The following is a 12,185-nucleotide window of genomic DNA, read 5'->3' on the forward strand; positions in this document are numbered from 1 at the left end:
AGCTCCTACCCTCTTTGCTCTATACTTGAATGATGCTGTGGCCTCTATGGGGCAATGTAGGGGTGATGAGCCGCTGTTAGTTGGGTGTAGAACACTGAATATGTTATTTGCTGAAGATACCTTGTTAGTATCAAGCTCCACAAGGGGTTTACAGGCTTTGATTAATCAATTTGCTGACTTTTGTATGGATAAAGTCCTTCTAATCAACCTGAGCCAAACAAAGTGTATGGCCCTTAATCCTCACAGATCTTTCAGAGGACTGATTAGTTTAGAAGTTGCCAGTTTGGAAAGGGTCTCCAAATGTGAATATCTGGGTATTAGGCTCCATCCACATGTCCTGGATCCCCCAGGTTAGAGAGTCATTTGACCCTTCATGCCTCAAGGGTGTTAAAATGTTACCATCTTTCTTAAACTAGGCAGGTTTCACCTGCTTTAAACATACATCAATCAAAAGCAGTAGCATGCGCTCTGTATGGGGCCGAACTATAGGGGCCATCTGGGGCTTGCACCCCTGGCAACCGGAGAAAAAATCTTTCTTAGATCACCCCTAAACCTCCGTGTGAGCACTCACACTTTTGGACACAGGAGTAAAGGCAATCACAAAGAAGGCTAGGTTTAGACCAATCACTCATAGGCAAAGACTGAGGTCCGCTTCAGCTCTGATTAGCCACTTTCAAGCCTTCCAAGGGATAAGGCTATACTTTCTTAAGTCAAGCATTTCCTGCTTATAAACCTTTGGGGCACGAACGCTTGATTGAAGAAATCTGTATTGGGCGTGTGTATGACGAGCAGGTGTGTGTGACACAAGTGTAGCCGCCTCACCATCGATGTCATGGACCACGAGTTAAACTGTAAGGGGCAGATTTACAGGGCCCATGCGCCACTCTTGCATCATTTTTAACATGGGAAAAGTGACACAAAAGTGGCACAAGGGGCTTGTAAATAAGCCCGTAAGTCTGGAGTATTGTTGGATCTTATTTCTGCACAAATAGCTAGGACAGCTAGAAAATTAATAATCCAATTCCACTTTTTCACTCTCTGTGTGCTGATGTTTGTCGATAATGGAAGGTTGCAGTGAGCTGCGGCACTACGTGCCCGAGCTGCCTACAAGAAGGTGAGTTCTTTTTGTACCATTTCTTTTTCAGCCTGGGCTACCCACGCCCAGGGAGGAGTTGGCTCACACCAATCTTGCCGTGAGACACTGTTTCATTGCTCTTAGGTTGCTGCCTGCTGAAACAAAACAGGCAATTGTGTGTGCATTAGACAAGTATCTTCATAGTAGTTAGATTATATGAGCAGACAAAAAATATAAAACAACCAAAAAGATTCTTCCATTTACTACTAACGTTAATATATCCTTCCGAATCTGAAACTCTTATATATAGATGGATGGCTGCAATGAGTGTAACCCAACGAATTGACCAGGGAAACACTATGTTTTTTTTTGATAACCCTCACACACCAAATGCTCATTCGGTGTCATGCTTCATCATCAGGTTCTTCCCGCCCTGCTGCGGGACCGAGCATGCTGAGACCAACGGAAACGCGGGAGCACTTTTTTGTGAAAAGACAAAGGGCCTCATGTAGGTAACATACTATTTACGGATTCATAAATACCGATTTTTACTGATTCGGTATTTAAGAATCGGTAAATAGTATGTAGGTAAAAAATCGGTAAACTTTACCGATTCGGAAAGTTTCGGTATTACTGATTCGGTATTTACCGAATCGGTAATGAGGCATACCTTCCCATTGATTCCTATGGGCCTGGAGGCCTATAGGAATCAATGGGAAGCCAATCACCATTACAGAATCGGTAAATACCGATTCGGTAATAGGGGGAGCATATACCAGGGTGGCAGGGTGTCACATTGACACCCTGTTGCACCCCTGATTCGTGCATGTGTGCACATGTGGCGCACATACATGCCATAAGGGCATGTATGTCTGCCACATGGCACTGTCATAACAGCGGAAAATAGATTATTGACAGGTATTCGATATTTATCACCAACCTATATTTGGTGGTAAATACCGAATCCTGAATACAGTCAAACACTCACTTGACTGCTCCCTACATATGAATTAAGGATTCGGTAATTTACCGAATCTGTATTTTACCGATCCATTACCGATTCGGTAAATTACCGAATCCTTAAATCATGCCTCATACATCTCAAATGCCTAAATACCGGTCGGTAACGGGATATTTACCGAATTTAGGCCGTTACCGACCGGTATTTAGCTACCTACATGAGGCCCTATGTGTGGTGCAGATGTGAGAGAGGTAGGGTCAAAAGGATTAGTGGTGCTAGTTAAAAGTTATCTGGCTAGTAGAAAAAAATGATTTATTGCTTTCCATAGCTGGTAGCACTAAAAAGGGGAATGGAGGTGATCTATTGTAATGAGATATCACCTTGTAGGTCAAGATGTTTCGAAAGCCATCCCCTTGGCTTTCTCGGCAGGACCATGAAAGATCCCTAGTCCACTCAAGCATAAATTAATAATAAATATTATGTGACTATCAATGTAAACTTCGCGCTCACCGGGGTAATACCTCAGAGGTATTACACCGGTGAGCGTGTAGCCATGATGACTGTCTGCCTACAGATGCCCTCCCCTCCTGTGCATAGCTCACAAGGCTATAGATATTCTTGAGTAATATTAGTAGTTTTGAATCAGATTCCAAATAGGTATGGTTTTGCATGCATAATTGACCAGCATGTACCGAAGCAAGAAAAAGCGCTGCATGGAATTTTAACATATGTAACAACAACTTTGCTTTTTATCAATGGAGGCATAAGTAAAAGGAACAGAACTCTGATGCCCTTGATGAGAAACTGCCGCTCTTTAGTTGTGTTTTTTCAGGGTCCCAGCTAATGAAATCAAAAGGTCAGTTGGATTTTAATCCAGTTTCAGATACTGTCAGGACGCTCAGCATTATGTAGTCTTTGATCCGGTCAAAGAAGTTGGTTTGTTAAGTCTTATATAAATCTGCATATCATCTGCATGTTGATGGGAAGGGAGACTCTATGAGTTAAAGAAATCAAGAAGAGGTTCCAGATAGAATTTAAAAGAGATGGAGGGGGTAGATCCTTGTGTAACCTCCAAGGGTGTTTACAGAGTACTAATCACAAGGGAATAAAAGGGATAATGAAGAGTGAGGTTGATTGTTATTTCAAAAATAGCAACTCTATAAAATAGAGAATATTATCTTCAAAAGCCACCTGCATAATAAGTAACTCAAAGTAATGTATTTTTCTTGCAGCCTTACCCCTCGTTACATTCGACATTTCTTCGCCTTTTTTTTTGCCATTGAGGAGATTAACAAGAATCCTGATCTTTTACCCAACATCACCCTGGGCTTTGAGGTCTTTAATTCATTTCTCAACATGGCCCAAGTGACCCTAAGCACAATGGGGTTATTATCAGGATTAGAAGATTCGGTCCCAGTCCCTAACTACAGATGTCGGTCGAGAGGGGTCCTGGCTGCTGTCATTGGTGACATGTTATCGACCACATCTGCTGCTATGGCAACCATCACTGGGCTCTACAGGCACCTGCAGGTAAGAAGAAGCTTACTTATATGACATGCCTTAGAAATTCTTCATTCTGAAACCAATACAAAGCGAATTTATGTTTCCTTTTAGGCACAATCTCCAATCAATGAATCAGACATTTGTTAAGTGTGACTACTCACACGTAAGGGTCTCAAGGCGCTTGGGGTTAGTAGGTCCAAGTCCATCAAGGGGGGGCTGTCAGAGAGCCAGGTTTTGAGGTTTCTTGCAAAGATGGGGAGCGATGTTGTCTGTCTGAGGTGGAGCGGAAGGGCGTTCCAGGCTCTGGCCGCGAGGAATGGGAAGGAGCGGCCTCCCGATCTGGTCTTTCTGGTGTGGGGGACCACGGCGTAGGAGAGCTGTGCTGATCGTAACGTCCTCTGGGGTTCGTGGAATTTGAGTCAGCTGTTCAGGTATGCTAGTCCGGTGTTGTGGAGGGCTTTGTGGGCATGGGTGAGCATCTTGAAGGTGACTCCAGCTTCGATGGGGAGCCCGTGGATTCTGTGCAGGTGCTGGGAGATGTGGCAGTGTCTTGGCAGGTCGAGAACCAGTCTTGCGGCTGCGTTCTGAATGTTCTGTAGCTTGCGGGTGAGGTTTTTGTTTATTCCACACAGAGTGCGTTGCTGTAGTCGAGTCTGCTGGTGACCGGGGCATGAGTGAGGGTTTTTCTGTGTTTTAGGGGGATCCATTTGAAGGTCTTACATTGGAGGCAGAGGGTGAGGAAGCAAGAGGATGAGATGGAGTTGATCTGGCAGTCCATTTTGAGCTTGGAGTCTAGGATGATTCCCAGGTTGCTTGCGTGGTCCGTGTGGGTGGGCGGGCTTCTGAGAGTGGGAGGCTAACAGGTGTTGTTCCAGGTGGTGGGGTTTGGGCACATGATGAGTACTTCTGTTTTGTTGGTGATTAGTTGTAGGCAGCTGTTTTTCATCCACTTGGGGAATGCTTCCATGCCTTCTCAAAAGTTGTGTCTGGTGGTATTAGGTTTGTTGGATAGGGAGAGGATGAGTTGGGTATCGTCTGCGTATGACACAATGTTGAGTCCGTAGGTTCTGATGATGGGAGCGAGCTGAGCCATGTAGACATTGAAGAGCGTAGGGCTGAGGGAGGACCCCTGGGGGACTCCGCATGTGGTTGGTGTAGGGTCGGAGAGGAAAGGGGGGTGTCTGACCCTCTGTGTTCTGCCGAAGAGGAAGGAGCTGATCCAGTCTAGGGCCTTGTTTTGGATCCCTGCATCGTGAAGTCTGCGTATTAGGGTGCAGTGAGAGACTGTGTTGAGCGCCGCTGAGAGGTCGAAAAGGATGAGGGCTGCTGTTTCTCCTTTGTCCAGGATGGGTGCGGATGTCAACTGTTGCAGCGAGGAGAGGGGTTTCCTTACTGTGTTTTTTTCTGAAGCCATATTGGGAGAAGTTGAGGATGTTGTGCTCTTCGATGAATGTGGTGAGTTGGCCGTTGAAGGCTTTCTCGATGACTTTCACTGGGAACGGGAGCAGGGAGATGAATCTGTAGTTTTTGAGGTCGGTGGGGTCCACCGAGGGTTTCTTCAAGAGGGAGTTGACCTCGGCGTCTTTCCAGTTGTCGGGGAACGAGGCAGTTGCCAGGGAGCGGCTGATGGTGTGGCAGAGCATGGGTGCAATGGTGCTGGCGGCGTTGTTGAAAATGTGGTGGGGACAGGGGTCCATTGGGGCCCCGGAGTAGATTGACTTCATCATCTTCAGTATGTCTTTGGTGGTGAGGGCTGTCTAATTATCGATCACTGGCTTCAAGGAGTCGGGGTGGTTGGTGAGGGCTCAGTGTGTTGGTTGTCTTAGTCGAAGTTGTCGTAGATGCTCTTGATTTTGTGGTGGAAAAAGGTGCTGGGTTTGTCGCAGAGGTCTTGTGAGGGAGGGATGTCGGTGGACTTACTGGTGGGTTGGGCAAACTCCTTTATGATGCTGAAGAGTTCTTTGCTGTTGTGTGTGTGAGTGGAGATTCTGTCTTCAATCACTATTTTCTAGGCCTGGGCTAAATTTCCGTTCCGCTCGCGGAAATTGCGATAATTTGACATTTTCGCGTTCTGCGGAGACCGCGAAAATGTCAAAATTTCCGCATTCTGCAGCCTAGCGATAATTTGTTTCTTGCTCGTGCTGTAAAATAATACATTCTCGTGCACGCGCGATTGCCTTACCTGAACCCCCGCGTTCGCCGACAAGTTTTCCCGATCCGGTCGCGTTCTCCACGAGATGTTGGATTGTTGGTAGCCATTTGCGCTGTCTCACGACAGTTCGCGCCCACAGTAATGTCATTCATCGCGCGATCACGTCTTTCTTCTCGCGATCATGCACCGCGAGAAGAGTGAAAACAAGATGACCGTGCCCGCGAGCAACCGCATGGGTAAGTTGGCGAGCCGCGACCACGTAGAAAATACCGCGAACAGGCAGGAACAAAACTTCCGCATCTTCGCGATATTTCCGCTTGTTTGCGGAGATTTTTAACATTTTCACGATAATTTGCGAAAGTCACTTTGGCAAATTCCGCCCACCCCTACTATTTTCCTAATTTTTCTGATGAGTTGGTGGTGGGCGTTGGTGGCGGCTCTGAAGTTGTTGTGGGCGTCTATGGATTTGGTGTTCCTCCAGGTCATTTTGAGGCGGCGGCAAGTGCGTCGGGACTGTTGAAGTTCGGTGGTAAACCATCTGGTTTTCTTGGCATGGGTGTTGTTTTTTTTGAGGGGGGCTATGGTGTTGGTGCTGTCGGAAATCCATCTGTGCAGGGCTCCGGCTGCAGTGTTGGGGTCGTCTTTTTTCGCTATGGTTAGGGTTGAGTTGCTGAGTGATGAGGTTAGCTGGTTGTCAGTGAGTCTGGTCCAGTTTCTTTGTGGGAGCATGTGCTGGTGTCTATGATGGTGGGTGTTCTGAAGGTAAAGTGGAGGCATCAATGGTCAGTCCATGGGAGTTTGGTGGTATGGCTAAAGGTGATGGAATTTCCTGTTGTGAAGAGGAGGTCGAGGGTGTGTCCTGCTGACTGAATGGATTTGGTCATGATCTGTTGGAGTCCAATGTTGTGGAGGTTGTCCAGGAGGGATGTGGTGCTGGGGTTCAGTTGGTTTCAAGGTGGAAGTTGAGGTCTCCGAGTAGGGTGTAGTTGGTGGCCATGATGGCATGTGGGGAGATGATGTCCATGATGGAGTTGGCGACAGGTCTGCAGGGTCCAGGGGGTCGGTAGATGAGGGTTCCTTGGAGGTTGGTGGTAGGGCTGGCCAGTATCTTGAAGTGAAGGTGTTCCATCAGGTCTGTGGGCTCGTCAGGGAGTGTTCTCAGGTGGGGGGTGGATCTGAGGGTGATGTTGATTCCTCCTCCCTGGTGGGTGGGGCGGTCCTTCCTGGAGATCTTGTATCCTTTGGGAATGGCGATAGCGATGTCCAGTTCTGAGGTGGAGTTGGTCCATGTTTTGGTGAAGAACACTAAGTCAGGGGTGGTGCTGTCGAGGAGGTCCCAGACTTCGGTGGCATGTTTGTGGAGGGATCAGACATTGAGGAGGATGCATTGCAGGGTCTTCGGTTTGGTTGTGGTCTTGCGGGTGGGTTGCGCCGGGTCCGTGGTCTTGGCGATGCTGCAGGTCTGCTGGCAGTGGTGACAGCTGAAGGGTCCGTGGGTGTCCGCTGGTGATGCTAGCTTGCAGTTGTTGTTCCATCCTGGGTTGAGAGCGTGGAGTGCCACTGGGTCATAGTGTCAGTGTTGCGGAGGTCCAGGGTTCCTGGCACTGGTCATGGTCGGGTCGCGGACAGGCGCAGACAGGCTTGCCTTTGGCGCGCATTTGGCATGCCAGCGGCACACCCACGCAGCAGCCGCCATTAAGCAGGTGTTGGGGAGGGCTGGACAGATGGGAGGCCAGAGCAGGGAGAGGAGCTGGATTCAGCCGGTCACGTTGGTCGTGCTGTGGGGCTCACGGGGGCAGCAGCAGCACAGAAAAACGGGCAGAAAAAGGCAAAAAGAGAGGAAAGAGCAGAAATGAGGCAGTGAAAATTTCAAGAAAAGTGGAGGAAAGAAACAGAAGGAGAGTGAGAGGGGGAGATTAAATCAGTGAAAAATGAGTAAAAACTAGGGGTGGGCGGAATTTGCGTAGTCGCGCTACGCAAAGCTCCTCGAAACGGTAAAAAATATCCGCAAGCAAGTAGAAATTCTGCGAACACACGGAGTTGCTTGTTGCGCCCGTTCATAATGCTTTTTTGCTATTCACAAATGCTGTTTGTGTGCTCGGGGGAAATATCTCACGAACACGCATTTTGTACACGTGAACAAGCAAAAACTTCCGTGAAGCTACGGATCGCGGAACTTTTGGCAATTCCGCGTTCTCCACAGAATGCAAAATTACCCAAATTTCGCAAATTCTGCAAGCGGAACGGAATTTACTGCCCAGCCTAATAAAAACAGAGGAAAGACACAGAGGGGGAGTGAAAGGGGGAGATTGAAATCAGTGAAAAACAAGAGAAAATGAAGGAAAGACAGAGAGGGGGAGTGAAAGGGGGAGATTGAACTCAGTGAAAAACAAGAGAAAATGAAGGAAAGACACAGAGGGGGAGTGAAAGCGGGAGATTGAAATTAGTGAAAAATGAGTGAAAACGGACGAAGGACACAGAAGGAGAGTAAAAGGGAGAAATTGAAATCAGTGAAAAACTTGTGAAAACAGAGAGAAAGAGCGCAGCGAGAGGTCCACTTGACCACCAGGGATGAGGCGCAGATAAAACCTGCGGGTGGAGGAGGGCCTCGAACATGAACACTCGAGAGTGCAGGGGCTCGGGGGAAGGCCGCACTTGATGGTGGAGCTGCGAGGGAGGGAGAGCAATTTCACTGACAATGAAGTCTGTTTAACAGACTTTCAGTGGGTCTGGACACATGTGAGTCGGACAGAGGGTGTTCTGTCCGTCCACCTCCTCAGCTCTCAGTAGATCCCATGAGTGCCCAGGAGATGGTTCTCGTAGGAACAGCATGGATTATAAGAGAGGAAGGGGGAAGGATGCCTCTATAGTAGGGAGGTTTATAAATTCATTATCTATTTATGTATTTGTAGTTTTGTATAGTGCTAGCATTACCCGAGGTTATCAGAGCACTTCACAGCAATACATGCTGGTAACAGTTCGCTTATGCAATCATTCCAGTTGAATTTAAACAAAACACTTCAGATTATACTCATTATGGTGTGTGGCTGAAACTTGCATTTTCATGAGGAGATGGAGGGCTTTTAAGCTGCAGCCTCCTGTCCAGTAATATCCCACTGTCAACCTTACATATACAAATTGTTAAGTAAGCAGGGGGTTCAAGGGGCATGTATGATACAGGTTAACATGCATTATTGCCTTCACGCTCACCCCTTGTGGATAAACCTGTTTGCATCTTCCAGTTACAGTCCTTCACTTGCAGCTGACCCATAGGAGGTGCCTTGAGGCAGTTGCCTCACAGCACCTTATGGATGCCTGAGCTGGATGTAAGGAGATCCCTGGATGAAGGGAGTGATCTGGCTCAAGAGCCGGACATTCTGATGTAATACTGGCCATTGCTGTACCTTCAAGTCTGCCTACAAACCTCCCTAATGGTGACACTTGGGTGACTGCACAAGAGCAAGCAGCTCAGTGCCTCTGTGCAGACAAGAAGGAGCTATTCCATCACAACCCTGATGAAGAATGCAAGGATGTCAAGGAAGTGAGAGGCAGCAGTGTCATGTATTTCATGCATGGCCCACAGCAGTGTTCACAATGTTGTCCTAACTCTGCCAGTTGTAGGCTTTAATTTCCTTTGCGCATGTTACTATATAAATCCGCTTGCCTTTGTGCCACATTGTACTTTCACACGGAACCTGCATATTTTTTGGCTTTCTGTTCTTTTCCTGGGATTTAGTCTGAGCACCACCTACAATGTCAAACAACAATGTCCCTTGTCATTCACTCTCACACCAGCACCTAGACATAACACAAGAATGTGGCTGTTGTTTATGTGTATACATATCCTATCATAGATGAGTACATGAGCTACAAACAGACACATGTAATGAGAGTTCTGAGTCAAGTGCCCTGCATCTGCAGAGATTTAGAGCATCCATCTGTGTATGCTAAGTTATGGGATCAGTCAATAATCTCAGAGATCTTTCATATAATCACATAGCTTTAGGAGCAGTGGAGGGAGGTTAGCTTACTCTGTCTTATAAAATGATACAGCTTTTCCTCGTATATGGATTATTAACCATGCTGACAGTGTTTTTACTATTCATTTGCTTCCTAATTGTGGCACATAAACTGCATTTCAGAGCACAATACTTTGAATAAATATTCTAAGCTTTCCTCGTGTCTCCTTATTATCTACCTGTGTACAAGTATGAGTGAGACAGCGAAAGGGTGTGTCTTGATTAGGCCTGGGTGGAATTCCAAGAGTTTTACTTTGTCGAACTCCGTAAAGTGACAGAAAAAGTCTACCACACTCCGCGGAGCTCCACAAGTGATGGAGCATGTTAGGTCGAGCTGCTCACACAGATTTTAAGAACCAGGAGTTTGTCCCACACTGTAAAATCAGCGCAAATGGCACTTCACATCATGCCTGAGATTGCTGATGCTTTTTGCTGCTTGAGTGGGCCTCTAACTCGAGCAGCAGTTTCCTCAACTTGAGTGGCATATTTCTCAACGTGAGCGGTCGCGACCTACTGTAAACGCCCACTTTGAGAAATCTGTCCGAAAGGAGGTATAGAATGATTTGTTTCTCATGAACACTCGCCAACTTACTGCTGGTGAGCCACACAGGAGAAAAAACTCCTCTTCACGTCACATCGCAGAGTTTTGTGGAACTCCCCACGCAATGCACAATGAGCAAAACTCCACAAACTCTGCTGGCAGAGCGGAATTCTTTGCCCATTGCTAGTCCTGTTACAGTGATCCCTGAGAGGGTCCAGATTGTTGTGCTCTGGGGTGCCAATTCACTGGTTTTCTGGTAATGTTAGGAGCGCAAGTGAGGCACTATTGGTTGTCAGACTCGGGCACATAGGTATTAAGGTCATATGGTGTCCCAGTCCTTGCATACTGATGTTCTATGGTCCCAAGCATAGTTCTGTTCCAGAGCAAAATCCCTGCAACAGCAGGACCTCCCAGGTGAGTCACAGGTTGGACTGCAGGTGCCTCAAAATGGAGACCAATGAAACCACCTCCCTTGTCTGACCCAGCAATGACTATGTCTGCGGTGGTATACTCTGGGAGTAGAGCAGATGTTGGTTCTGCCACAATAACAATAATTAAGGCAGAAAGACATGCAGTTCTCTCTGAGAGGACTAGTATAGGGACAAAATCACATCTGCTGTTGGTAGCTGCCACTGATTCTACCTCTGTAACCTGTGTCGCAATTAAAAGAAAGTTTGAAATGTGCACAGGCAGAGTGAAGATGTTTGAGTTTCACAAATCCACCATACTTTTTCATGATGGACACCCAAAACTATTTACTGACAGCCACAGAATGCCAGAAGAATATCAGAAACATTTCTAAGAAATCCCAATTCTACCAATACAGGGGCTTTTTCACATTAATAAGAGTACATATTCTACAATTACTCATATCTAAATGCCATCATCTGTGGACGAAACAACATTTTTTAAATTATTTTTTTCCCATTGATCATCACTTTGGAAATATATTTACTTCTGCCTTTGACAAAGGTTAACCACTGAATTTGAAAAACATTTCAAGGTTGCAATGGGTCTGAGATGAGTTCCTGATTACACACTCACAAATGTGCAACTCTATGTGTTTGCACAAACATACAGGGTATTGCCTTCATGTAATGCTCCCTCCCCACTCACCTCACACCCTTGGTTGTAGACCTACTTCAGTGAAAAGGGATTTACAGTCATAAATTGGAAAAGCCAATCAATCGTGCTTTGCTGTTGACAACAACCAAGAAATTAAAACTTACAATACAATCATGAAGCATATGGGTCAAAGAGTGATGTGTGAAAACTGACAAGGGCTCCACAAAGTGCAATACTGGGCTGCATATCCTAGCACCCTATGATGCTAGTTTGCAAACTATGATTGTTGCATGTTTATAAGACTTTTCTGGGAATGGAGTAGGAAGGGACTGGTGGGCCAGTTGCCCCAGGAATGATTTCCAGCTGTACCAGCATGTATTTTCCATGGAGAAGCATGATTGGGCTCTTCTCCAAGGGGAACCCATCACGCTTGGTTTAGAGGGTAGGTTTTTCCTTCCCTATTATTGCAGGTACAGTAAAGGTATAGGAGGGCAACAAATCTTGTTCTACAGCAAAGATTTGTTGAGGAGGAACCTAATGACCATCACTTTGCCATCGCTTGTTCTAGCGTGCAATAGAGCTACTGTTCTTCCATCCAGAACAACTTTTATTTCATTTGAGTAATTTCATCAGACTTGAGCTAAGTTCAACTGTACTCTCAGAGTTATCTAGAGCTCCTATGTCCAAATCACAAGTCTCCACAAAAGGTTGATCTAGATGTGTTCTCCACTTTACAATATTCACAGTTGTCCAATACATCCAACATGAAAATGTAGCCAACACGTGTTTCATCTATGTTAGGTACACCACTGACTTCATCAGGGTTATTGCAAATGATCTGAAGTCGTGCAATCAAGTTTAATAGTTAG

At 46.4% G+C, this 12,185-nt stretch overlaps 1 protein-coding gene across 1 annotated transcript in view; it reads left to right on the plus strand.

Moving 5' to 3' along the window:
* Positions 1 to 1,061: 1,061 nt before the first annotated feature.
* The window catches only part of LOC146788752 (vomeronasal type-2 receptor 26-like), a 588,210-nt gene continuing 577,086 nt past the window's right edge, over positions 1,062 to 12,185 (plus strand). Inside the window, exons 1-2 of the mRNA XM_085630962.1 lie at positions 1,062 to 1,114; positions 3,269 to 3,566. Coding sequence (XP_085487088.1) covers positions 1,062 to 1,114; positions 3,269 to 3,566 — 351 coding nt within the window. The remainder of the gene's footprint in view (positions 1,115 to 3,268; positions 3,567 to 12,185) is intronic.

The sequence above is a fragment of the Triturus cristatus genome, chromosome 10 (assembly GCF_964204655.1).
Source record: "Triturus cristatus chromosome 10, aTriCri1.1, whole genome shotgun sequence".
NCBI classification, from domain to species: domain Eukaryota; kingdom Metazoa; phylum Chordata; class Amphibia; order Caudata; family Salamandridae; genus Triturus; species Triturus cristatus.